The sequence below is a fragment of the Stigmatopora argus genome, chromosome 15 (assembly GCF_051989625.1).
Source record: "Stigmatopora argus isolate UIUO_Sarg chromosome 15, RoL_Sarg_1.0, whole genome shotgun sequence".
NCBI classification, from domain to species: Eukaryota; Metazoa; Chordata; class Actinopteri; order Syngnathiformes; family Syngnathidae; genus Stigmatopora; species Stigmatopora argus.
This window is the reverse complement of record NC_135401.1, coordinates 1,601,279-1,628,794: the sequence shown is the minus strand read 5'-3', so window position 1 is coordinate 1,628,794 and position 27,516 is coordinate 1,601,279. Positions and strand designations below refer to the sequence as shown.

Genomic DNA, 27,516 nt, shown 5'->3' with positions numbered 1-27,516 from the left:
GCAAAAGTGGCTTCCACTTACGAGTTTCAGCGTGGATTTTCACATTTTTATGAACTAAAAGAATAAAATAAATAATTAATTTAAATGATTAATAGCAGAAAAAAATAATCGCTAAGAACTGAATTTGCGATAATTGAGGAAAGACTGTATTTACTATTCGCCGTACGACTTTTAGTCAAGAAGCAAATACCCAGAGCCGGTCATCGTCCTGCTCAGAGGGCTGGCGGTCCGGTACGCTGCGCTGAAGCTGCCTCCCAGAAGTTACGAGAATTTGCCGCCACCTGCTGGTTGTTTGTCCTAAAAGGAAACGAGACGGTAAGGTCAATTATAAGTTTTTTTCCATCCTTTTATATACTGGCAGATATTTGATATAAGAAAATGGAAGCGTTGTGACATTATAGTTAGGGTTAAAAAAAAGTTCACGATAATTAATTATCCTTTTAATATTCACAAATATTTTTGTACCTATTATTGTAGGCTATCCCACCCAACTTCAAGTGATAGCAGCCAATCGCAGGGCACAAGGAGACTGACAACGAACCATGGGCAATTTGGTATCCAATTAGCTTAGCATGTATGTTTTTGGGACGTGGTAGAAAACCAGACTACCCGACCTGGGATGGAACCCACGGTCCCAAGACCGTGGGGCCGACGTGCTAACCACTTGCCCGCCTGAGAACTGATTATCATCTGTAAAAAATCTTTGCGATTTTGCTCTTGTAAAAAAAAACATCTATGATGGCCATGACCGTTACTCATGTCAGTGTGATGTAGTATGTGCGTATGCGTGTATGTGCGTATACGTGTATGTGCGTATGCGTGTACGCGTGTTGGTGTGTTGGCGTGTTGGCATACGTGTACGGCTGGGGGCTGTGGCAGGCCGATTAAATTACCCCACCGCCTTTGGGGAATTAGGAGCGAGGGGCGGTTAGGAGGCGGGGGGTGTTGGGAAGGCATCCACTAATACTTACCCAAAGAGGTGCTGTCGGGGGGGGGGGGTCGCATTGGCTGGCCAAGTGGCGGCGGGGGGCTTTCAGGATGAAGTCATCTTCGCTCCAGACTGGCCATTAGAATGAGTCGATTCCCGGAAGAGCGTCTTTAGAGGAGATTGGATAAGAAGTATGCACTGTAAAAAAAACAAAAACAACAAAAAACATTTAATATTGAGGAGATATTACAACGATGTACTTTCCTAAAAAATATAATTCTCATAATTTAAGTGTTAAGTGTCATGGCACGGTGGTGCTTTGAAAAAAAAAACCTTCCTGCTGAAAACAGTCTGGTGACAGGGACTCGAACCCTCGACCACCGAACTGCAAGGCCAACATGCTAACCACTTGGACAATATACAACAACAGTTAGCTATTTTTCCACCTCTTCCCATTAATGCGTTCATCTTCGGTTTCATGTCGACAGCTCATTGTGGGTGTGACGCCATCTTCGTTTTTTTAGGGCGGGGCCAACTAAAAGGAAAACTGGTGTGGATCTAATTTTATAATAAACACATTTTGGGATTGATTCACATGATAAATGACATTCAGATATCAAATTTAAACTTGTTTGCAGTCGTATTTCATAGCACCCGCTATCTCCCACGGACCACAAAAAATCAGGGAATCGGTCCTCTTTCGGCCCACGAGCCGTCGATTGCCCCGCCCCCTGGTCCCGGGTCATTATTGTTTGACGACGTCGAAACGCGCACGGAAGACTAGCGACACCTCCGACGAATCCTAGTCAGTCGTGGACATTTTAGCCAAGACTCCCCCCCCCTCCATCATTGGATTTGGTCACAAGAAGATGTTAGTGGTGATGTGAATGGGACGCGCGCACGCGCACGCGCCAGCGCCGATTCGTCCGCTCGCATTTCGGAGCCCACACGCGGAGATTTGGGCTCCGGCTCGACTCGGCTCGGTTCGGTTCGGTTCGGTTCGGCTCGGCTCGCGGACCGACGGAGGAAGGAGGAGGATGGAGGGCTTTTTCGACGAGGTGAGCTACCTATCGCCGTTTGGACGTCCCTTTTTCGCTTGCCTAGCTTTTCTACGCCTGCCAAGCTCATTTCGCTCCTTTATTTTATCCGCGACGATGGTGCTCGTGAAAAAAAAAGACGTAAAAATGTCCGTGCACGTTGGTCACTTTGCGGCCGATGCGGTGGTTCGAGGCCCGGCTACGTACCAACGTACGTCTCGGATGAAAGACGAAAAAAAAATGGATAGTGGTTTATTTAGCAAGCTGGCTTGGATTCAAAGTCATTTGTTTTTGTTTTTTTAAACACTTATCTTCAGCCTAAAACATCTATTTGCTTTTCTAATCAATATTTTTGTGCACTTTGGGGTGGGTGCATGCATCAGGGCGGTGCACAGCTGGAGGAGGGGGGGGGGGGGGGGGGGGGGTTGTGGTGGCTCAATGGAATAGGTGAACTGGGATGGCGAATAGGGGCGGGGTTAAAATTCGTGTAGGATAATGGGCGGAGTTTGAGATGTGATTTGAAGTGGGTGTACATGTCACAGTTCATAACAAACTCGATATGTTATTACAGTAGTGGTAGAGGGCCATTTTTTGATAGGCCCCACCCACCCCCATCCTCGTAATGGTTGCTGGAGCCCATCCCAGTCGACTTTGACTGGTCGCCAGTCAGCCGTAGGGCAAAAAGAGAGACAGGTGACCATTCGCGCTGACAATCGTACCAAAACCGCTGGGAATTGCGAAAATAATAGATTCTTGACATTAAAAATGAAGGAATAGGGTTGACATTTCATCAGATATTCAGAAAGTTATTTCAAATATGATTTGATTGGCTTTGACTGTGTGTTTGATTTCCTGGGGAAATGGCACGGATTTTTTAGAGTGGCTTTTGCTTCCAAAAGGAACAAAAAGGGAAATCTGGAAAAAGCTTTCAAGCACTGAAGCTGTTTTTTTTATGCAAAGAACCTCATAACTCGGCGTTAAAATATTAATACGCTGCTTGAATAATGCGCTAGAAGCTGTAAAACCCAGATACAAGTCAACCGACCATTTATGGATGCAGCTTGTTACACATTGGACAGGACAGAATATAATGTATTTTTTAAGACTATATTACACATATTTTTTTATACTCTGGAGCCATTTATACCAAAATGTAAAATGATATGTCGCTTGTATATTATGGTGCTCACCAGACTATTTGTACTTTAATATCGCAAGGAGAAAAACATTCAATTCCAACAACGGTGATAAAAAAATCATGTGATCACAAAACTAAAACAATCACATGCTAAATAGCAAAGCTAGCTTCAATCAACCAACGGGATTGGTCACTAAACCAGAAAGTCTTTTTTAGTCATGACCTCTCTGGGTGCTTATTGAATTGCGGCAAACTACTTTATAAAACACATAACATTTATTTTGACGTCTATGAATGAAATTCAAGGAAAAAAATAAACCGTATATTGCATAAAACTAGAAAAAAATCACTTACTTGTGCCTGCCATTGCTCACTGCCATCTTACCTTGGGATGACAAACCAGATCACTACGGACACACTTCCTGGTTGTACTGCTCACATGACATCCTTTTTGAATTTGTCCATGTGTGATGATTTTTCCTTTCAAAGTAACACAATTGTACTTCCTATTAAAACCATGAATATGGGGGTGAAAATGGTGAATCAGGGGGCGGCTTATATGAGGGAAATTGTCAAATTCAACAATTTTAAGGCTACGGCTTATACGCAGAGGCGGCTAATATGCGAGAAAATACGGTAAATATTTGTTCTTGGGGGTTGAATTGTAAAAAGGCAACTTATAATTGAGTGTGACTTATGCGTGTTTTTCTTGTTTGTGATGCTGCATTTTTTTGGGCTAGTCTGAGAAATGTGTGACACATATTTCAGCTTTTTTTTTCATGTATGGATCGCGCTGGAAATGATGTGGGATTTGAAACAAGCGCAGGCGGGGAGGGATGGAGGGATGGAGGGAGGGAGGGAGGGAAGAGTCGCTGGAGATGTGTGACCTATATTCAGACATTTGTTCTGCTCAGGAAGCTTGAATTTCCCTATTTTATTTTTTTATTTTTTTCCCTCTCCTCCGTTTGCCTTAAGCAACAGCTCGAGTCGTTGGCCGTGGCCCGCTTTGATGCGGCGCCGTGGAGGTGGGACGTCAAAAGGCATCAACTCTGTTTTACTGTAAGGCAATAGGAGCTAAAATAGGATCTCCCAGAATGCTCGGCTTCTCGGGAACGGCGTCCAAATGGGCGACGTATGGTCAAATGTGGTGTAACTTTGGATTGAACGGTTCTTTCTCATCTTTTCAAGCATTCTAAAGAACAACGCTCTAAAAATTCAGTTATTCGATCATGTTCTGTAGCATTTATTCATAAAAAGTATTTTTTTTTCTTTTAGGCGAATACATTTTTAGGGCTCATTTTCATTCAACACACTAATATTTATTTTAATATTCATTTTGAATGGTTTGTGTTCGATTTGAAGTTAAAAGAGGCAAATTGATATTTAACAGCAATAGATGTCCAATACATTTAAAACATTATTGATTGGTTTTTGACTATGCTAGGCTCCAACACCCCCGCGACCCTTGTGAAGATAAGCGGTATCTAAAATGAATGAATAAAAGAGTGGAAAAAAATATATAAGTCGCCATCCCAGACAAACTATGAAATACTATAACAAAATAAAAAACATTGTCTTTTCGGCATTCCATTTTTTTCCTTAAATATATATATATAAAAAAAAGAGATGATTAAAATCAGGGTTGTCAATTTAAATGTATTTTTGATAGCATACCATTGAATCCAGGGAACTCCATTTCCCAGCTTGCATTGGTGCCAAAGCGAGAAAGAGGCTGTTACCATGGCGCCCTGTTGCCGTGGAGTCCTGTTGCCATGGCGCCTGTGGGAGTGTGGGGGAGATTGGAGTTGAATCCAAGATAAGAGAGAATACCATAATTAGCAGGATGTTCAAAAATGGCCTCTCTAAGAGGATCTCCTTTAAATTGGATTCAACTCATGGGACGTCTATCGCAGTCAATATACGTATAGGCATGATGACAGTTCATATATTATGTAGGAAAAAAAAAGGGTTAGGGTGAAAAAACTTCACCAATCAAACTCATAGCTTAGCATCCAAATTAGCCTAGCATGCATGTTTTGCGGGTGTGGGAGGAAAGTGGAGTACCTGGAAAAAGGCCACATATGACCAGGGAGAACATGCAAACTCCACACAAAGAGAGGAGCTACCCGGGATCGAACCTACGACCCCTGAACTGCGAGGCCGACGTGCTAATCACTTGCCCACCCGTTTTTATTTGTTCATTTCAATGTAAAAAATTGAGGTCTAATTAGCATTGGATTATTCAGTTATAGTTGAATTTCAAATGTTAGCAATGATTTTTATTTTTATTTTTGTTGTTGCATTAAAGGCTCAATTGATTTCTTTTCCTCAAACCTGTGGTGTCGGGTTGCAACCATAATCCCGTTGAGCGTGACCGCCGTGGGACAGGTGACATTGACACCCAACAAAAAGCCAGACCCATAAAACCATAAATGTCCGACCCAACCCACCCGCGTTAATCTGCTGAAAGCCCCCCCCCCCCTACCCTGCCCCCTCCCGATTGTGTTATCACCTTTAATGGAATATTACTGACATACTTTTCGGGCGACGATGGGGGAGGGATCAGAGTGCTTGATGACAGCTTTCTCTCCAACCTTTTAAAGCAAATCAATAAAGACACAAATTTATTTTATATTGCAAACATATGCCTCTCTACATTTTTTCATTATTGTCATTTTTGTTCTTTAGCTTCTTATCCTCAAGCGCAAATATACAATTGTGTTTTAAATGAACGTATTTTCCGCACTATAAGGCGCACTTTCAATGAATATATATATACATACATATACATACATATATACATACGAACAAGTGGTTAGTACGTCAGCCTCACAGTTTTGAGATCCAGGGTTCGATCCCAGGTTCTGTTTGGAGTTTGCATGTTCTCCCCGGGCCTGCGTGGGTTTTCTCCGGGTACTCCGGTTTCCTCCCACGTCCCCAAAACAGGCATGCTAGGCTCATTGGATGCTAAATTATTCCTAGCTATGAGTGTGAAGGTGAATGGTGGTCCTTTGTCTCCTTGTGAATGGTTGGCCACCCATTCAGGTGAAAAAATGTTATAATAATGATAAATAATTGCTATTTTGCTGAGGACATTTTTGTCCGTGCACCGTAAAGACCTCCGAGTCAACCACACACACACACACACGGACATATTTTGAGCGCTTGTTGCTTAACAGAGTTGGAAAATAACAGATGTTGCCGTTTTTATCTCTCATTAAACACATCTGTTCACGTAGGCAGCCCGGATAAAAACCCACGCGCCGCACGGTCGAGCTTTCGCCGCTGAAACTCTTTTTGTACGAGAATTATGATTATTTTTCCCTTGAAAGTTTTTTTTTGCGGCCCCTATTTCACGTCCGAGTGCACTTGCTTGCGTGTATTTTGCCACGGCCATTAAAAGAATTCATACGCGTGCATTATATCATTTGAAATCCAATGAATCCGTTTTGGGGGGAAAAAAATCCATTATTCATACGATTGGGTTAGCTGAGATGAGCTCCAGCACCCTCTCTCGTGAGGATGAGCGGTTCAGAAAGTGAATCTATTTTTGAAATAGTCATTTTCATGAAAAAAATAATAATGAAAAAAACAATGTCTAAAATAAATATTAAGTGGACTTTTTGGGTTTTAAACGGGTGATTTAGTGTCTTACTTATGTTCCAGGGTGCCCGGGTTTGGGTCCGGGAGAAGGAGCAGCTGCTCCCGGCCACGGTCAACTCCTGCGGGGACGGAACCCTGGTGGTCACCACCGACTATGGCCAGGTAAGAGCGCTCCAAAACACCCCGACCGGGTTCTGAATTTGACAAGATGGCTCTCGTGGTGAAAGCTTTGGCTATTTTTATGGGGGACGCATTTAAAGCTTGGCATTGCAGCTTCCCGACAATTGCGTTCATTGGAAGAACGGCCAATAGTGGCCGAGCGTTTTGGGAGTGGGCTCCTAACCAAAGGTGACTCAGAGTTTTTACGCTTGAGCAATGTTCCCAAACTGTCGGATTGATGTCTCGACCTTTATCTCTGCGGCTGTGCGGGTTAACGCTTTTTAACTGGGATTGTGCAAAAAAAAAAGATGTACGGAGGCAACTAGATTTGAGGATTGGGACGCTAAAATGCTACATTTATTTTTATTAGCTGAGATTGGAACTGTACAGAAGAAGATTTAGGGCCAATGAAGGTGAAAAGATTCTGAGTAAGATCAGAAGAAATTGAATTAACGTTAAAATCTGGACTTTAGAATCGGACTTTATTCACTTGAAAGTGAGAATTCCTACTTTATTCTCAAAAAAACATCCTGATTTTCAAGTCTGAATGAGGAATGGGAATGTTTGCCTCAATAAGTACACCACTAATTTTGCACACCTCAATAGTTCATTCTGGCAAAGAAATAAAAACCACAAACAGCAAATCAACTCACTTTTTGTTTTTAGCTAACACGCTAATCTGGATGATCTCGGTCACTGGTAGCGGACGAAAACGTCATCGTCGATTGCTAACGTTATCATTTTTAGCATTTTAAGCATGATATGCGCACCCATTTAAGTCACTTCCGCCTTTTCACTAAATAAATAGAGCACGTCAGCAAGCAATGTACCCAGACCGTCAAATTGTCAGCGTCATACAGCGACATCTACAGGATCTTGAAATGAGTGCACCGACTTATTGGGCACCCCGTCCACTTTGGAGAAAATGTTAGACTTTAAAGTGTGCCCTATGTGAGCAAATAATGAATTGCAATCAATAATAAGGGGAGCAATTGGCCGAAGTTGACAGGCATGTAATTCTGGTACGGATAAAACAGGGCAACGGAAAGATGTTCTGACAGCAGCGTGTTAAATATGAATTCATTTAAGATGAAGAAGGGGGAAAAAAAAGAAAAAAAAGCCCTAAACGTGCTAAGGGGATTGAGACGGCTTGGCTACACTCTATTATTAGCTGCCAACTGGACCGCACATTTATCTGTGGGGCTCAAAAAACATTAAATCCAAAGTGCATGGTGTGCGCGCGTGCGTGCGCCCTTGACGGATATTCAGATTAGATGAGCACCGGCTCCCTTTGGAACCTTCAATGACATTATTTTAGCCCATGGGAACGGCACCAAAAGGTTACGGACACCAGGGGCAGGACGAGGTCACGTTTTGGCTAACGTTCACTTCCTGATTCTCAACTTGTACTTCCCGTAAAGGCGGGAAGTCAATCAAAGCTGCGCTGTTGCAGATGACATAACAAATGCAACAAATATCATTTTGGGACGGTTTGTTTCTGCATAGTGGAAACTCCAAGACGTAGTCAAAGGAAATATTAGAAAGGAACGATCGCCACTATTGCCTTTTTTTAACTGTACGATGTTTTGGTGCCGTCGGCGTAACTTCCTGCTTTCTAGCAGCAATTTACACAACAGTACCAAGCAAAATAATATTTCTAAATTGGTCTCATGGGTGGGGATTTCCCCCCACGGCCGTGATGCCAGGCAAAAAAATGGCAGACGCCACCAGCACCTGTGTGTCTATTTATAATCTTAGGTTACGCACGCTACGAGACGTGGGCGTTACGTGACCTGGATTTCTGCGGCGCTACGGCGAAAGCTCGCTGGAGCGGGAAACGCGCCGCGGGCTGGCGGCGAACTCAAATGTGACCGGGCGGAAAAAGTCAGCGCCGCTTTTGCTGCGTTCGTCGCGAAAAATGACCCAAATTCGTGGGTTGCGTCCGTCCGATTTGGCCAGGACGTTCGCGAGGGAGCCTGCGCTCAGCCCTACTAATTATTACTTTTTAAAATAATTATTTGACATGAAAACACATGGTGGTGCGTGCTCAGAAGAAAAATGGGGGGCTAAGTTGATTTTTTCTTCTTCTGCTATTTACACATACCTGTCAATCTCGGCCAATCAAATCCAAATCAAAAGCCTTTATTGTCATTATACAAAAAATGCGTATAACGAAATGAGTGGTGCTACTCCACAAAGTGCGTGACTTCTTATATTTCTATATAACTTATTTATGTTTTTACTGGGAAAATGCACTTTGTGGAGTAGCACCACCAATTTCATTATACGCAGCTGTGTATGATGACGATAAAGACTTTAGATTGATTCTCAGTAAAAACATAAATAAGTCATATAAAAAGTCACGTCCGGGCAAAGTAAATTCTAAAATATTGCACAATCTTTTAGTAGGTAAAAAAGGTATATATATTCTAAAAGATTGTGCAATATTTTTGAATTTACCTTGCCCGGACGTGACTTTTTATATGACTTATTTATGTTTTTACTGAGAAACACACTTTGTGGAATAGCACCACTAATTTCGTTATACGCAGCTGTTGTATAATGACAATAAAGACTTTTGATTTAGATTTGATTTGATTGGCCAAGTTTGACAGGGGTGTGTAAATTGCAGCCCCCTACGTTTTTACTGAGACTCGCTCCCCTTATTAATGATAACAATTCCCCATATTAAGCGGTATATATTTACTCACATAGAGCGCACTTAAAAGTCTAAAATTTTCTCCAAAGTGGACAAGGTTCCCAATCAGTCAATTCAAGATTCTGTAGATGTCGCTGTATGACGCTGACAATTTTACGCGCTGGGTACATTGCTTGCTGACGCGCTCTATTTATTTTGTGAAAAGGTGGAAGTGATTTAAATGCGTGCGCATGCCATGCTTAAAATGCTAAAAATGACAACGTTAGCAATCACCGATAACGTTTTCATCCGCTACCAGTGACCGAGATGCTCCAGATTAGCATGTTAGCTAAAAACAAAAACTTAGTTGATTTGTTGTTTGGGTTTTTATTTCTTTGCCAGAATGAACTATTGAAAAAAACGAAACTATTTAACAAGTATTAGATCCTCCTGACTTTCTTTATTGTAAATGCCACTCGGACACCCCGGATTTAAATGTTTGAGTTTGCCACTACGTAACGAACGCGTGACGGTGGGACTTACCCAATAAAGACGCGACCTGCAACCGTCGTCAGGCGCTGTACCTGCAGCAGGCGGAGGTCACCCGGGAGCGCGTGTACGCCATGCACCAGACCAGCGTGGACGGCGTGGAGGACATGTCGGCGCTGGCCGAGCTGCACGAGGCGGCCATCATGCACAACTTGTACCGCCGCTACCAGAAGGACTGCATCTACGTGAGAGACCGATGGCATGTGGTTATCCGCGGACAAACCACGTGACGACCCGTTCGTTTCAGACCAACATCGGCAGTATCCTGGCGGCGGTCAACCCGTACAAGCGGATCCCGGGCCTGTACGACCCGGAGCGGGTGGACCTGTACTCCAAGCACCAACTGGGCGAGCTGCCGCCGCACATTTTCGCCGTGGCCAACGAATGCTACCGCTGCATCTGGAAGAGACACGACAGCCAATGCGTGCTCATCAGGTCGGACCTAGCTTGACTTTTTTTTAGTCCCAAAAAATGTTGAAATCAATGAATTCGTGTTGAAATAAGAAACCCTTTGACTGCCTAATGCACATTTTGCCACCACCAAAACAGGCCTTAATATCAAAAAGGTAGCAGATGCTAAAAAAACATTTTGAAGTTAGCGCCACATGGTCACAAAAAATAACGTTTCGAGCCCGTTAATCGCCAGATGGAAGAAATAATGTCAACAAAAGACAAAATGTTTTCATTTTTCAAAAAACAATACTCATAATACATATGTGAATGATCTGGGAAAGCTAATTTGGTGTAAATTTGATGGGAAATGGTCTCCAAAACATCAGAAAATGAAGCAAATTAGAGCTTTCATATATTCTAAGTATATTGTAAGCTATTTTTCGCAAGCATCAGACAGCCAAAGGATTAAAAAAAATTAAATTTTAAAAAGCGATTCCTGTTAAGTGACGCAGAGGCACGGAGGAGGCATATAGAAGGACCCCCCAAAAACCTGCAAATGAATGTATGACCGACTTCCCAATTTCAGTGGCGAGTCTGGGGCGGGTAAGACGGAAAGTACCAAGCTGTTGCTGCAGTTCCTGTCGGTGATGAGCCAGAACTCGGCCGGGACGCCGCCGTCGGAAAGGAGCACCCGCGTGGAGCAGGCCATCGTTCAGAGCAGGTGCGTCTCAGATTAGCGTTTTCCCCGACCGGAGAAGATTTCCTTCCCTCAACGGCCCTTTCTACTTCCCGCAGTCCCATCATGGAAGCCTTCGGGAACGCCAAGACGGTTTACAACAACAACTCCAGCCGCTTCGGGAAGTTCATCCAGCTTCACTTCTCCGAGAGCGGCAACATCCAGGGGGGTTGCGTCATTGATTGTATCCTAAAACTGAAGAAGAATTTTTTTTTTAAAAGGTTTGCGTTCCTTCCTTGACTCGAGTTTTGTCAGATTTACTGGAAAAGGTAAGCGCCACCGAGTCTTTCCGTCCCGTCGACTGCACGCTGACGATGGCGTGGATTGGTCGCAGAACCGAGTGGTGCGGCAGAACCCCGGGGAACGCAACTATCACATCTTCTACGCGTTGCTGGCGGGAGCCAACAAAGAGCAGAAAGGTAAGGATTGATGGCGTGCGTGGCGGATTGACTTTTTTTTTTTAATTCTTGATCCATTTGCTCAGGTCTGTACTTCCTGGGAGATCCGGCGGAATCTTTTCACTACCTCAGCCAATCGGGTTGCCTGAAGGATAAAAGTCTGAATGATAAAGAGCTGTTTAACAGTGTCATGGTGAGTTTGCGTCATTGCTTAGTTGAAGTTGTTCTTTATCCTCTGTCAAAAATGATTGTTATTTCTGGCCCTAATTTTTTTTTTTGGTCTGCTTGATTTATAACATTGTCACAGTAGCAAGAGGGTAAGAATACAGACACAAGTTAAAGACATTTTAGACATAAATACATAGGTAATAAATATGTTAATAAATAAATAAATATATAAATAATATGTAAACAAATATATATAAACAATATGTGAATATATTAAATCTTCCTCTATTACTAACTGCCACAACAGACACTGAAATATGAATATAATTTAAAAAAATATTCTTTTGTTCAGGAATTGAGACATTATTTTTAGAATTAGTATATTAAATGATCATTGAATCATGGATTTTCTTACTGTTTTCTTAGGATTTGTAATAAAATTGATTTCATTTTTTTTCAAGTAAACAACATAAAAACAAACCATCACCAAACTGATCAAGTAAAAAAAATAATTTTGTGACTATATTTCATTCCTAATGAACATAATTTCATTTTTTTCACCTTTGTTTACATCATGTCCTTATACAGTGTCCGATATATTTGGTAACAAAAGTGTCCTGACCTCTTTGGCGATTAGTCCAATTGAAACAGTCGGCTTGACCCATTTCTCGATGGCATGGCCCACAGGAGGCGCTGAAGGTGCTGGAGTTTTCCGAAGAGGAGATCCGAGACATGTTCAAGCTCCTCTCGGGCGTCTTGCAGCTGGGCAACGTGGACTTCATGACGGCGGGAGGAGCTCAGATCACCACCAAGCAAGGTTGGCAGAGAGAAAAAAAAAAACATTAAATGGCATTTTTTTTTAAAGCCTGAAATGGCGCCACCTGTCGTGCCACGTGGTCTTCAGTGGTCAGCGACGCCAGCGAGCTGCTCGGCCTGGACGCCTTCCAACTCTCCGAAGTGCTGACCCAGCGCTCCATCATCCTGCGAGGGGAAGAAATATGCTCGCCGCTCACCATCGAGCAGGTCAGCGGCTTTTCCCGGGGTTTCCCTTTTACCCACGTTTGAGCCCACCGCCTTCCCGCAGGCGGTGGATTCCCGGGACTCGGTGGCCATGGCGCTGTATTCCCAATGCTTCTCCTGGATCATCCTGAAGATCAATCAGAGGATAAAAGGCAAGGAGAACTTCAAATCCATCGGCATCCTGGACATCTTTGGCTTCGAGAACTTTCAGGTTTGAAATCTGTCCGAGCGCAAAAAAGTGTCACGTGGCAGTAAAAGAAATGAATTTGCGCGCCTATGATTACCTTCAGGTGAACCGCTTCGAACAGTTCAACATCAACTACGCCAACGAGAAGCTTCAAGAGTACTTCAACAAGCACATTTTCTCCCTGGAGCAGCTTGAGTACAACAGGTGCGTGTAGAAAGCTGTCAAAGTAAAAATGAAAAATAAAATTTCTTTCCCATTTTTATGAAAAAAAAATGTAATTAACAAAAATAAATTTCCCCAGAAAAAAAATTTGATGTAGTGAAGCCGCGATAATCGAGGGATTACTGTAATACCTCGTTTATCACTGTAAAAAGTTTCAAAGAGCTGTCGCCATAGGTAAATATTGGTGTCTATTTAATGTTATTCGGACATCTCTCTCTATTATTATTTAACACTTTAAGGTAGACACTGCCTCAAAGTAACCAGAATAATGGCTAAAAATGGAATACTCTAAAAATTGTTACTTGTCTTTTTTTCCCCTAATCGACATTTTTTGCAGCCAAGTAGTCTAAGCACGGATAAAATACAAAAAAATACAAAATAGATGGATAAAAAAAAAAGTGCTGGCTTTTCTCGTTACCTGTTGCGTTTGTGAGCACGCCGTCAAATGTCTTGTTTTGTTGACGTCGTTCCAGGGAAGGCGTCCAGTGGGACGCCATCGACTGGATGGACAATGCTGAGTGTCTTGACCTCATAGAGAAGGTATCATGCATCTAGTGCTCAATTCATCTGTAATACAAAGCAGAATATACAAAACTTCCATTTTTTATCTGGGTTCATTGATGATGTTTAATGCTAAAATATTAGTCTTGTTAAGAAAGCTCACAGAAACAATGAACATAAACAGTTGTCCTATTACATCCTCTATATCTAGAAAATCCAATCTATCGGTCAACCTTCATATGATTTGATTTGATTCCCCTCCAGAAATTGGGCTTGTTGGCTCTAGTGAACGAAGAGAGTCGCTTTCCGAAAGGCACAGATTTCACTCTTCTGGAGAAGTTGCACAGCAGACACTCTGTGAGTTTCTTTTGTTTGTTTTTGAACATACTCAATCCCAAAGTTGACACCCACGCAAACCTTCCTTACCGTTCCAGACCAACCCTTACTACGTGAAACCCAGACTGGCCGACCATCAGTTCGGGATCAAGCATTACGCCGGGGAGGTGAGCGGCTCCAATCTTCGCCAACGCGACGCGACGTGACGTCTTCTCCGCTTCAGGTCCTGTACGACGTGAAGGGCGTTCTGGAGAAGAACAGAGACACCTTCAGGGACGACATCCTCAACATGCTTAAAGACAGCAGGTAGAAATATTCGCAAGAAATCCTGTTTTGCTCTGAAAACAAGTGGCTTTATTATTTTCCCTATTCCTTCCAACAACAAAAATAAAAACACCATCTTATCCACCTTCTCTCCAGGCTGGACTTCATCTACGACCTTTTCGAGAAGGTGGGCAGCCGGAACAACGAGGAGAAGATGGGAACGGCCAGACGCAAGCCCACCGTCAGCTCGCAGTTCCGGGTGCGCACAAAATGCAACACACATATTGACAACAACATTTTTTTTAAGAACTGAAGCAAATAAGCTGATATGTCAAGGTCTGACTGGATATTTATCCTCCCTGCAGGACTCGCTGCACGCCCTGATGGCCACTCTGAGTGCGTCCAATCCTTTCTTTATTCGCTGCATTAAGCCTAACATGGAAAAGGTGCGTCTGTCTCCACCTCATATTTATTACAGACTTTTTTTTAACCCTGTAACTCCTTTGCTGCCAATGACAACAGATGAACCTCCAAAAAAAGACACATTATAAAATGATTTAAATAGCGAAGAGTCTATTTTTTCTCCTATTGAAATTCCAACTTAAAGTAAATATTGAAAAAAACAAATTTTTAAAAAGCCACGAGGTCAAAATATTGGACATTAGTCAAGCTAAATGGCAGCCAATGAGTTCAAACAATTGTTTTAGTGTGCAAATTCATTTAGTTGGGACATTGTTTTTTTCTATTTAATTTTTTTTGCCATCAGAACCCCAACGTGTTCAACCCGGAGGTGGTGCTAAACCAGCTGCGCTACTCGGGGATGCTAGAGACGGTCAAGATCCGACGCGCCGGTTTCCCCGTACGAAGAACGTTCAAAGACTTCTCCACGCGGTGCGTCCCTTCAAATACACTTTTACATATTAACGGCATTGCGTTATTTCACACACGAATCAAATGTGGTATTTACCTCGGGGCCGTCGCTTTCCAAAGATGACGGCGTCTCTTCATCCCGCCATTTTTCTCCCTGCAGATATAAGATCATTAGCAAGGAAAAAACAGCGGCGGCCGGAGATGATAAAAAGAGAAGCACAGATCTTCTGACCAGATACGACAAGACAAAGAAGGAGTGGCAGCTGGGGAAGACCAAAGTAAGATATTTGTTCTTCTATTCTCCGAGGTGACCAGGCGTCACGCCGTTTCCACAAAACCAGACTTTTGCGAGTGGCGCTTTGCTCCATTTCCCATCCGCCGTCACATTGCTTCATTCGCCCCCTGCCTTCAATGGCGGCCAATGAGCAGATAGGGAACCTTGAAATGCCTGAAAACCAAGAAGAAGTCACTTGGAAATGCGCAAAAATGTCCAGGAACCGACAAAGGAACAACAAGGTCCTTTAAAATCAATAGGGAATGATCTAAAATTGACCAGAAGTGACCTGGAAGTATCCTAAAATGACAAAAAAGTGACAGAAAATTGCCTGCTATTGACCATGATAGATGTCCAATTCGCTCAAACTGACAGTGCCATTACGGCACCAGACGACCAATCTATTTTGACTTGAATGAAGGAACGGCGTGAACAGCAAATTGAACTTTACGGGTCCAAAATAATGTGACATCAAGTTGGACGTCAACCACTGCTTCGGTCCAATATTTGGACGTTAGTGGGTTTGAATTGGGTCTATTTTCTGCGCAGGTGTTCATGAAAGAGTGTCTGGAGCAACGCTTGGAGAAAGACCGGGACCAAGTTCGACGGCAGGCGGCCATGATCATCCGAGCTCACCTCCTGGCCTTCTCCGCCAGGTGAGGCGCCGCCGCCGGCAAAGGCCACGGACGACGAAGCGTGACTGGGGAATGTTTCAGGAAACGCTTCAAGCGAGTGCGCGCCGGCGTCGTGGTCCTGCAGAAGCACCTGCGGCGGCACCTCCAGCGAAGCCGCTTCCTGCGCCAGCGCAAAGCCGCGCTGGTCCTGCAGAGGCACCGGCGAGGCCAGGTGGCCCGGGCCCGGGTCCGGAAAATCCGGCAAGAGAAGAGGAAGGAGGAAGGAGGGGAGAGCGAGGAGGAGGAGGAAGAAGAGGAGGAAGAGGAAGAGGAGGAGGATGAGGAGGAGGAAGAAGAGGAGGAAACGGAAGAAGAGAAAACCGCAGAGGAGACCAATAAATCTACCGAGGCAAGTTTCAAATTCTGTGAAAAATGCATTCATTTTTCTTACAAGGGTCGCAGGGGGTGCTGGAGCCTATCCCAGCTGACTTTAGAGCACACCCTGAATGGGTGGACAAGCCAACCGCAGGGCACAAGGAGACAAAAGGACAACCAATCAGAGCTTGGGGCAATTAAGAGCAGGGTGGTGGCCAATTTGGTCCTGGAGAATGCACTCATTCATAATAAGATTATAGTATTTAGCATTTATGAATAATACAACTATCTAGACCAGGGGTTCGCGGGCCGCTTTAATGTCAACTTGATTTCACGTGGGCCGGACCATTTTAGATATAATATTTAGATATTTTTTTATAAATGGATTAAAAGAACTGGATTAAAATCCCTGAATATTCAGGTTTTTTTTTTTAGATCTGAAACAATGTTTATTTTAGCTTTTTTTTAATATTTTTATATTTTACAAAATGATTTTTGAACTAAAAACACAAAAAATGGATTTACTAAATGACAATAATTGATTTAAAAGGGGGAAAATCAGGAAATTTAATATACACCTATACTCTCCATTTTAATTTGATCCTAAAACTCATCATTTACTCTCCCGGGCCACACAAAATGATGCGGCGGGCCACATTTGGCCCCCGGGCCGCCATTTGACACATGTGCCTTAGAACAACACAAATGTATCACAAACTACCAAAAATACATTCAAATAACAACATATTTAAAATAATCTAGATCTAGACAATGGAGTAAAAATGGCTTACCCGTCGGTCTCGTCAGGACGAGGCGCGTCAGATGGAGGAGATCCTTCAGCTGGAGCGTGAGATCGAGCGTCTGCAGAAGAAGCGCGAGGACGAGGTGTCGCAGCTGTGCGAGTCGTCCAAGCAGGAGCTTCAACTGCGCCGCGACGCCGAGCTCAAGCGCATGAAGAAGGAGGCGTCGCGCAAGGCCGCCGGCCTCATCGACCTGCTCAACTTTGGCGGCGTGGACCCTGCCCAGGCCGGGGCCGGCCCCCGACCCGCCGAGGCTGCCCGGGTTAGTCTCTCTCCGTCCTTCCACGCCTCCTGAAACTTCAAAGATGGGATTTGTTGTTTCTTTTTTTTAGGCACCCGACGGCGTGCGGCACAAAGACGAGGAGGTGGACGAGGGCTTCCACGCCGAGGAGGAGTACATCCCCCTCCCCGACTTCCCCCCGCCCGCCGAGACGGACGCCCCCCTGGACCAGGCCATATTGGCTCACCTCCCCCCGCCGCCGCCGGCGTTCGCCGAGGGGACGGTGCCGCCCGGCTCCCCCGCCCAGCCGGAGAGGAAGGGGAGCGTGGCGGAGAGCCTGCCCGACGGCGAGGAGCCCATCTACAGCTTGCCCGCCGACACCGAGTCCGACTACGACCAGGAGGAGGAGGACGGCTCGGTGACGGCCGGCGACGACGGCTCCGTGTCGGGCAGCAACCGGGGCAGCGCCGCCGTGGCCGACGAGGAGCACCCGCGCAAGTCCACCTGCACCAGCGTCAGCGCCGAGTCCTACCGGGGGAGCTCCGACTCGGTGAGTGGACGTCAAATGCGCGTCGAATTTCGGTCCGGGGGTGTCGAACTCCATTGACGGCGCTAGACGTCCAATCCGTTTTGACTGAAACAGAAACACAGAAAGATGAGCATCCACAGCCACTTTAAATGAATTGGACATCTATCATTGTCAATGAGTTTATTTTGCATCACTTTCTTGCCATTTTAGGGTACTTTCAGTAAATTTTGGATTATTTCCTACTGATTTTGAGGGATGCTTTATAGTTCGTTTGTCGATTTATGCATATTTTGGGGCATTTTCAGGCTCTTTGTTAACTCATTTTGACCTTTTGAATATATTAGTATTTTTTTCACTTTTTCTAGCAATTCTGTTTGCTAGTGCTATGCTGGCTAGTACGTGACAGCCAATTGAAAGCCTATGCTAGCAGAAATTTGCAGCTAATTCTGGTGTGGCATCGACTTTGGTAGTGGGCGGGGCCAAGCTAACCACTAATTGGGATCTCATTTCATGGTGAGGGCTTTTCTGTCCATTTTTAAATGGGTTTTGTGTGGAGAGAAAAAAACGCTCCGCTATCATTTTAACGCCGCCCGTCGTCACATTTCGTAGCGCCTTTTTAATGCCGCACGGGCATTGCCGCCTCAGTACGCAGGCAGCGACGACGAGCACGACGGCCTGATGGACACGGACGAGGAAGTGACCAACGGACGGGTGACCTTGTTCAATGGCAACGGGCCGCCGTATTTCCACGGCTACCTCTACATGAAAGGTGAGACCCGGCCCGGCTATTACGGGTGAGAGGCCCTGACCACATCCTTTCCCCACCCCCGCACCCCCGCACAGCCGGTCTGATGATCCCCTGGCGGAGGCGCTGGTGCGTGCTAAAAGACGAGACCTTCATGTGGTTTCGCTCCAAGCAAGAGTCCCTCAAGTCAGGCTGGCTTTATAAGAAAGGAGGAGGCCTCTCCACCCTCTCGCGCAGGTTGTCGTACTTGTTACATGAAAAAAGAACTTTGTAAAATAAGAGGGAGACGTGGCAGCTTCTTTTGGGGGTATTTGGGAAAAGTGGGTTAATTATCCCCACCTGACTGTCATAATCTTAACGAGGGGGGGTGAAGTGGTGAGCGTGTCAAAAAAAGAATTTAACTGCACCACTATAATTCTAGTACACGTAGAAAATGAATGTTTCAAATATGGCTTTTTCAGCATATCATTGTTAGGCCACAAAAAAGTTTTGACAGCCATTCTGGTTGTGACATCATAACTAGATTGGATGATCATTCCTAGCTTTTTAATGCTGGGCTAGTTGTTGGCAGAATAGAATGTGGGCCGATATCCCGCTAGCAGAAAAATCTGTAATTCATTCTATGTGACGTTATCTTATTTTGCCTTTTTTGTGGGCGTGGCTTAGGCAGTTGAGAAAGAAAAGGGATTTCATTTTTTGTCCAGAATATGGCCTGCTATCGGTTTAAAATCACTTGTCGTCGTAGCACATTTAATTGGACATCAGTTCAAAACTATGTGTTGGTAAAAGAAGGAAATTGATTTTAAAAAAACATCTATTGACGGCAATAGACGTCTAATCCGTTGCATCAAATAATTATTTTGATGGCTACAAAGCACATCATTCGTTCTATTTCTGTTTGTGGATTGAATGTGTCATTTGAACACACAACATATAAAACAAGGCATTTTTTTAAATTAAAAAAAGCAATGGAAATTCTAGCATTTTTATAAAAAACATGAAATCTTACCTGGTGTCTCGGTCCAGAAACTGGAAGATGCGCTGGTTCGTGCTGAGGGACAGCAAGCTGATGTACTACGACAACGACAGCGAGGAGAAGCTGAAGGGAACCATTGACATCCGGGCTGCAAAGTAAGTAAGACATGTCAAAATGCTTGCGTCCCTTTTGGACAATTTTTGGACAAAAATGTTGCGTTTGTGGCCTCAGGGAGATCGTGGACAATCACGAGAAGGAGAACGCCTTGAACATCGTGACGGACGAGAGGACCTACCAGGTTTTTGCGGAGTCGCCAGAGGATGCCAGGTCGCTCAAGTCTTGCAATGACGTCCAAAACAGCATTTTTTTTCTGACATTAAACCAAATTCTCTCTGTGTTTCCAGCGGGTGGTTTAATGTGCTTAGCAAGGTTCGAGTCTGCACGCCAGAGCAACTTTTGGAGATGTCCCACGAGCAGGCCAACCCCAAAAATGCTGTTGTGAGTCCCTAAATGCAACAAAAAAAATTATTAATCACTATTCCCTCAATACTAAATCAAGTTTATTTATTTTTAACATTAGGGCACGCTTGACGTGGGCCTGATCGACTCTGTCTGCGCTTCTGACAATCCTGATCGGTGAGTTGCATTTGTCTGTCATCGTGATTCAATTATTCCTATTTGTTGTATTAAATTACATTTTTACATTCAGTTACAAATTGTGAATATTTAGACTTTTGTAGGACTGCAGCTATCCGTTATTATATCACTAATGATATATCATGTGTAGCAGAAGGACCTAACATTATTTATTCACATTTTACATTCTGTATTAATAAATGAAAACATTTAAAATAAGTAGTTAAATTTTTATACGGCTTTAAACCTACAGATATTGAATTCACAAGTGATTTATTTGGAGAAAATAATTACAATAGCATGTCAAAGTAAGCACATTAGCTTAAATAGCCTCAATGGAACTGGAACTAGCTTAGCAATAAGCTATACTCGCAACTAGCGCTAGCCTGGTGCTAATCGCTAATTAGCATGATATTTACACAAGAACGATAGTATATAACCACTACAATCATATTCAAGAATGATAGAACTAGTTTTAGTGAATTCTTCAACCCAACATAGTTTTACAAAATAAAATATTAAAGCACAATTTAGCATTGAAGCTTAATATGAAAAAATACCTTGCTTACCTTTCGCCTAACATGACAACAACAGCTCTTTACATCAACATAAACGTACACTTCTTTGTCCAAACAACTACAACACTCATTATACAACAATAAAAATGAGATAAACATTGATTTATGAGGTTTATGTATAATATTTTATGCCAAAAGCTAGCTCCGCTCATTCAAAATCGAGTCTGTCTCTAATTTTGTGGCCGTTAAACGTAAATTGTCATATTGTCTGTCGCCACCGGAGGGCAGCGTATCTTCCCAAATGAATTCAACTCCAAACAGCACTTTCAAAACAAGCCATTAAAACGCCACTTGAATTAAATTATACTAATCAAAGCAGCAAAATTGAATGTGAAGCTTTTTTGTAATATAAATACTCAATTTATTCAATTAGGTAACCATTGCAGTATTAATTTTGTTTTTTTGTCTGAATGGGATGTCTACATACATACCTTTTTATACAATTTGGTGTCCTTTTTCCAGGCCCAACTCCTTTGTGATCATCACAGCCAATCGCGTGATCCACTGCAACAGCGACACGCCTGAAGAAATGCATCATTGGATCAGTCTGCTGCAGAAACCCAAAAGCGACACCAGGATCGAAGAGTTCCTCGTTCGGGGTAACGTCGCCTCTGGTGGCCCTGTGGGCGAAATCGTGGTGGGATGGATGAGGAGATTATTTCATCTGGCCTGCTCACCTTTCAAGGTTGGCTCCAGAAGGAGGTGAAGACCAACGCCAAGAGCGCCTCGCTGAAGCTGAAGAAGCGCTGGTTCGTCCTCACGCACAATTCGCTGGACTACTACAAGAGCTCGGAGCGCAACTCGTCCAAAATGGGCACGCTGGTGCTCAACTCGCTGTGCTCCGTCATCCAGCCGGACGAGCGAGTTCACAGGGAGACTGGTGAGGAGAAAAAGACAAAATCGTGAAAATGGTCACAAACTGCCTGGCGATACTTTTGTTTTCTATTGCTATAGATTTTTGGTTGAATTCGAATTTTGTCTCGCAGGATACTGGAACATCATCGTGTACGGTCGAAAGCATTCCTACCGCCTTTACACCAAAATGCTAAATGAGGCCATGAGATGGACCGCCGCCATCCAAGGAGTCATAGACAGCAAGACCCCCATCGAGACCCCGACTCTTCAACTCATCAGGGACATCAAGGTATGACCACCAACAGTCCGAATCTCAAAGTCTGGAGTCCGAGCGCTCTGACGACCCACAGGAGAACAGCGTGAACCTGGAAATAGTGGAGCAGATGTACCGCAGGAACCCCATCCTCAGATACACCCAGCATCCTCTGCACTCGCCACTCCTGCCGCTTCCTTACGGCGAAGTCAGCGGTGGTGAGTTTTGTCTCAAACTCCCCCAGGGAAAGCCCAGCTGGACTTTTCTCCTCAATTGAATTCTCTGGCCTTAGTGCAAAGGCAGCAGGGCTACGCCAGCCTGCAGGACGAAGCGGTGCGGGTCTTCAACTCGCTGCAGGAGATGGAGACGCTGGCCGACACCGTGCCCATCATCCAGGGCATCCTGCAGACCTGCCAGGACCTCCGTCCTCTCAGGGATGAGGTTGGTACTTTACAGACACGGCCAAACAGTCAACTGGACAGAGAACCAAACAAACAAATTAAGCACCCGATCTGTCGCGTTTCCCAGGTTTACTGTCAGGTGATCAAGCAGACCAATCACGTGCCTCAGCCCAACAGCCCGGCCAATCGGGCGCACTGGCACCTCCTGACTTGCATGAGCTGCACTTTTCTTCCCAGTCGGGTCATCCTGCGCTATCTTCGCTTCCACTTGAAAAGGTAGGCCATCTCGCTATCCCGCCATCCCGCCTTCCCGCTAAACGCTGCGCGCTTACGTGTCAGGGTGCGCGAACGCTACCCCAACTCGGAGATCGAGCGCTACACCGCCTTCGTCGGAGAGTCGCTGAAGAAGACAAAGACTCGGGAGTTCGTTCCTTCTCAGGAGGAGATCGCCGCCCTGCTGGTGAGGCAGGAGATGAGCACCACCGTCTATTGCCACGGGGGAGGTTCCTGCAAGATCTCCATCAACTCCCACACCACCGCCGGAGAGGTACACGATGCGAGGGGGGGATTTGGGATCTGGCGAGGAAACCGACAATTTCAATTGGTTCCCATGCAGGTGGTGGAGAAGTTGATCCGAGGCTTGGCCATGGAGGACAGCAAGAACCTCTTCTCTCTGTTCGAGCACAATTCCGTGACGGATCGAGCCTTGGAGAGCAGAGTCATCGTGGCAGATGTTTTAGCCAAGTTTGAAAGGTACGTCTTGTCGCTCCGTCCAAAAAAGCCACAGGAAGGAGCAAAACATCTCCTCCAAAAGTTGCATTTTCCAATCCAACGTGGCGTTTGGTTCTCAGGCTGGCCGGCAGTGAAGAAGAGGAAGAAGAAGGAGAATGGAAGCTCTATTTCAAGCTCTACTGCTTCTTGGATGTGGAAAGCATGCACAAAGAAGGGGTGGAGTTTGCCTTCATGTTTGAGCAGGTGAACCTCTCTTGTCAAGCTAACTTAACTAGCTGTCGACTGCAATTTTCCGCTCTTTGCGATTGGCTGGGATAGGCTCCAGCAACCGCCCACGACAGAAAATGAACAAATGAACGTTAGTTACCTCTATCTTCTTCTCCTGGCGGTCTAGGCCCACGAGTCTCTGATCAGCGGACACTTCCCGGCGTCCGAGGAGACTTTGCAGCATCTGGCCGCGTTGAGGCTGCAGTATCTCCACGGCGACGGGGCGGGGCGAGCCGGCTGGAGCCTGGGAACCGTATATCCCATCGGACGTCTCCGCAGCCGCATCATACACTCCACCAAACCGGGCGCGGGGTCCACCGGCGTCACGGCAGGGGGAGGAGGGCCGGCCGACGGGAAGGCGGCCGCGGCGGCGGGCGGGCCGGGGGTCACCGGCGTGGCGGTGGAGAAACGCAAAACGCCCAGCTTCTTGGACGGCACGCTGAGGAGGAGCTTCAAGACGGGGTCGCTAAAGAAACAGAAGGTTAGTACGAGTCTGAGCTGTCTCTAATTGGTTCAAAAAATGCAAACCAGCAGACATTTAGCGACGCGTGTCTAGAAAATAAATCATCTCTTAAAATCAATAGGACTTGGCAGTACCCTAAAATGGCGAAAAAGTGACACAAAATGGAGTCATTGCCTGCTCTTGACAAAGATAGATGTCCAGTTCACTTAAAAGTAGTTGAGTTTGATTTATTTAATAAAGGACAGCACATATTAATGAACATATAGTATATGTAAATATGTCTATGTGTATGATTGTATCTTCATCAATGGTGATAAGTTAAATTTGGACCAAAAATAAACGGGGCCGAATCTAGTAGGCATCAACCAAACCTGGTCGTGATGGATTGGATGGGGAAAAAAACTTTAGGATGGAATACTAAGCCAACCCATTGCGATGAACCCTTAGGTGGAGGAGGAGCAGATGCTGGAGATGTGGGTGAAAGAGGAGACGTCGGCCACGCGCACCAGCGTGCTGGAGAAGTGGACGCGGCTGCAAGGCATGCCGCAGCACCAGGCCATGCTCAAATACATGAGCGTCATCAAAGAGTGGCCCGGCTACGGATCCACTCTCTTTGACGTGGAGGTAACGCCGGCTAGCAAATGGGGGCCCCAGATCCAAATCGGTTTCCCATCCCGTGACTCTCTGCTCCAGTGCAAGGAAGGCGGTTTCCCCCACGACCTGTGGTTGGGCGTCAGCGCCGACAACGTGTCCGTCTACAAGCGAGGCGAACCCAAACCGCTGGAGACCTTCCAGTACGAGCACATCACCTTCTTCGGCGCCTCGCAAATTTGCACCTACAAGGTCATCGTGGACGAGCGGGAGATGTTCTTCGAGACGCCGCTGGTGAACGCCGTTCCATTTTCGGGGGGTTTTAACTTCTGCCTTTTTACTCGTCGTCGGGCTAACCCGGATATTCCCCCGCAGGTGGGCGAGATCACCAAGATCATGAGGGCTTACATAAACATGGTGGTGAAAAAACGCTGCAGCGTCATGTCCGTCACCAGCGTGGCCAGCTCCTTGGTGAGGTGATGGCACTTGGGACTTGGGGTGCCCCGACCGGACTGAGGTCCTAGAAAGTCCACGTCGAAAGCAAAGGGAGCGAGAAAGTCGTCCTTCAACCTGGATCCTGGCAAATAGTCCTTCCACACTTCCACACACACGCAGTTCGATTCCCCAGTTGTAGCCCTTGCATGTAGATGTTCAAAACCACTCCAAATCCTCAGACGTCTTCAAGCACAAAACAGCCATTATTGCGTCTGTCCTGAAGCCAGAGGCACGGGTATTCCCCGAGAACCTCTCGGTACTTCCCTGTATTCTAGCAATCTAGTGTCGGAGAGATGGCTCCTTTACAGACTAGGTTGGACTTGGTGGTCGTCCGTTCCAGCACCTGGGGGCAAGATCCTGAACATGGGTTCTTGGGCGAGGGCGGGACTAATGTTTTGGGAGATCCCCTGCCTCTGGGGACCCAGTGTATGGCTCTCTTGCATGGTAGCGCCTCTTCAGACTCAAGATAACTTCCAGGTAGGGGGGCGGATCCCCAAATCTGAGGACTACTCAGGTTGGCTTCTCATTTCATTTCTGAAACCCCCAGTTAGTGGCTTTACCCCCTAGTCTCCAGATCCAAGGACAGGAACCCCCCTAGCTTCTAGGACCCGAGAGATGGGGGCTAGAAGCTCTCTCTCTCTCTCTGGACTCTCTCTCTTTCTCTTCTCGTGGATTGGTTGACTTGCGCTGTTGAATATTCTCGCTGTCTTTTGTCGCGGTCTGGTCTTAGCGACATCACTTTTTAGGGCGTGTTCACACCTGACAGGTCCACCGTTGGCTTTCGTTGGGGTGGACAAAAAATAACGTGGACCCTATTTGGGTTTGGGGTGGTTCCTTTACACGTGGCAATTTTTCCTAGAGTCCCAGGATTTGACAAAAAACCTGCAGACGGTTCGATTATTGGACAAAACGGTCTGGGCGGCGCAACATGGTTCAATAAAAAGACATGAAAAATGAAAATTAAGATACTACACTGTGGCTACGGAAGACTGTTATGGTTTGATTTCAGACCTGGTTCGCACCGCGGTGCGTTCACTTACCCACAAAAAAACGGGAAAGCCACCAACCTTATCAGGATCAAACAACCCAGGTGTGAATACGCCCTTTCGATATCTGTCCTTCGGGGGCGGGGTCTCTTCTGTTTGGGGGAGGGGGAACAAAAAAAGCCATTCACTCACCAGTGCCACTGTGTGGACATAAGAAGACACTACAGGCAAATACGAAGCTGCTGGAAATGATATCAAGAAAGACTATTTATGTTTTGACTTAATTTTGGAACAAATATCCAATCCACTTGTATTATTTATGTATTTATATCAGGTGTACTAAGAGTTATCGACGACATAATTTACGCTTAATAACCCTCGAGGAAGATGAGAGGAGTTTTAATGGGAGTGCTATTTATGTGACAGGTTTTAAGACATTTATCAATGATTTTTTATGAGTAATATTGTCTTTTTTTAACAAAAATGATAAGGGCACCACTCTGTATGTCTGTGTTTTCATGGAATTTAAATTACTGCTATTTATGTTTACTACTTGTATAACACCACCCGAGCTGAGGGTGCCGTGCGTTTTAATGTGTAATACAAAATGGCGCTATGCGGGAAATGAAACCACGGGTTATGGAAATGAGATGTATTTAAGTATACGATTAAGCGTACGACGGTGTTGTGATTGTGCATTAAAGGTCAGAAAGCATGGGGAATTAATGGGAGGGATTACGGTTATTTATTTATGAATATGCTGTATTGATGTGTTGATCGAGGAGGAAAAAAAATGCTGATTCAAAAGGTGCTTATTATTATTATTCCCTCAAATTGTGGCATTGGCATGAACAGGATTTTTTTGGGACTTTTTATTTAAGGTTTGGAACGGAGTGACTAATTGTTATTGTTGATTATTCGAGATAATGGTGATGAGTTCCTTAAATTCTATTGTTCAACTGTTCATTATTTTATTAAGATGCCTTTTTGATCACTTTTTGAGGAAATATGACATGTATGAAACTGTGAAGAAAAGGAAATTTGGATTTTGAAAAAAGCGGGCAATTTTGTGTGTTGTTGATGCCATTTGTCTTTGTCATTAATGAGGAAATATTAAGGTGGAAACCTTGGATTTAGCGGACAGTGTCGCCTTCCTGTTGAATTCTGTTGATTTAAACCAAGGGTCACGGCCCAGGATGCATTGCACACTTTGGGATGACGCGACGGTTCATTCCTCTTTGAACTTTTGGCAATAAATGAGCGCAAAAATGAAGAAGACGCAACGTGACGAGCCACTTGTTCTACATGTTGGAATTTGGTGCTTCTTAAGATAAGTTAAGAAGTAAGAAGTAAAAAAAATAAAAAGTCCTGCCTCAGCCGCAGGCGGCCAGCGTGGGTCTTATCATAATTATACAGTCATTACACTGAATTATTTATCATCTTTAAACGTTGTGCTTGTTGGGAAAAATAATAAGAGAAAGAGAGAGATGCTATATGTGTGTTCTTTTTTTTATTTCAAACTGGATCTACTAGTAAATAACATGCTTTAATAAATGATGGGAATTTACCTCTGATGAAA

The 27,516-nt window shown here is 44.9% G+C and overlaps 1 protein-coding gene and 4 long non-coding RNA genes across 7 annotated transcripts in view; 1 reads left to right on the top strand and 4 right to left on the bottom strand.

Annotated features, from left to right (window-relative positions):
• Positions 1-11,720, bottom strand: part of LOC144089593 (uncharacterized) — a 12,690-nt gene extending 970 nt beyond the window's left edge. The window contains exons 1-8 of one of the 2 annotated variants that reach the window (XR_013305109.1): positions 11,443-11,720; positions 11,065-11,376; positions 10,302-10,451; positions 10,047-10,233; positions 4,778-4,882; positions 3,489-3,583; positions 972-1,126; positions 191-297 (exon numbers count right to left, since the gene is read on the bottom strand). This is a non-coding gene — a long non-coding RNA (uncharacterized LOC144089593). The remainder of the gene's footprint in view (positions 1-190; positions 298-971; positions 1,127-3,488; positions 3,584-4,777; positions 4,883-10,046; positions 10,234-10,301; positions 10,452-11,064; positions 11,377-11,442) is intronic. The other variant, XR_013305108.1, reaches the window with a different exon arrangement.
• myo10l1 (myosin X, like 1) lies at positions 1,886-27,516 on the top strand. Its single transcript, XM_077620600.1, has 44 exons — positions 1,886-1,986; positions 6,770-6,868; positions 10,079-10,237; positions 10,300-10,487; positions 11,032-11,166; positions 11,241-11,365; positions 11,437-11,450; positions 11,516-11,600; positions 11,666-11,772; positions 12,435-12,564; positions 12,652-12,770; positions 12,832-12,978; positions 13,058-13,158; positions 13,650-13,716; positions 13,942-14,034; positions 14,112-14,180; positions 14,237-14,319; positions 14,434-14,536; positions 14,643-14,723; positions 15,044-15,168; positions 15,308-15,425; positions 15,971-16,077; positions 16,138-16,444; positions 17,218-17,476; positions 17,568-17,980; positions 18,605-18,728; positions 18,803-18,941; positions 19,731-19,835; positions 19,912-20,007; positions 20,085-20,178; positions 20,261-20,316; positions 21,357-21,493; positions 21,580-21,774; positions 21,881-22,038; positions 22,100-22,220; positions 22,295-22,443; positions 22,531-22,679; positions 22,743-22,950; positions 23,020-23,156; positions 23,255-23,378; positions 23,530-23,883; positions 24,313-24,489; positions 24,559-24,750; positions 24,832-27,516. Exons 1-44 carry the CDS (start codon positions 1,966-1,968, stop codon positions 24,934-24,936), a joined length of 6,075 nt encoding a protein of 2,024 aa, XP_077476726.1. The 5' UTR covers positions 1,886-1,965; the 3' UTR covers positions 24,937-27,516.
• LOC144089595 (uncharacterized) lies at positions 12,376-14,256 on the bottom strand. Of its 2 annotated transcripts, none has more exons than XR_013305111.1 (5): positions 13,911-14,256; positions 13,595-13,743; positions 13,052-13,172; positions 12,807-12,987; positions 12,376-12,728 (listed from the first exon to the last, which is right to left on the bottom strand). It is a non-coding gene; the product is annotated as an uncharacterized LOC144089595 (long non-coding RNA). The 2 variants fall into 2 exon arrangements; XR_013305110.1 differs by having other exon boundaries at positions 12,807-12,894.
• LOC144089597 (uncharacterized) lies at positions 19,632-21,059 on the bottom strand. Its single transcript, XR_013305113.1, has 3 exons — positions 20,886-21,059; positions 19,976-20,186; positions 19,632-19,828 (listed from the first exon to the last, which is right to left on the bottom strand). It is a non-coding gene; the product is annotated as an uncharacterized LOC144089597 (long non-coding RNA).
• Positions 21,331-22,110, bottom strand: LOC144089598 (uncharacterized). Its single transcript, XR_013305114.1, has 3 exons — positions 21,922-22,110; positions 21,572-21,771; positions 21,331-21,514 (listed from the first exon to the last, which is right to left on the bottom strand). It is a non-coding gene; the product is annotated as an uncharacterized LOC144089598 (long non-coding RNA).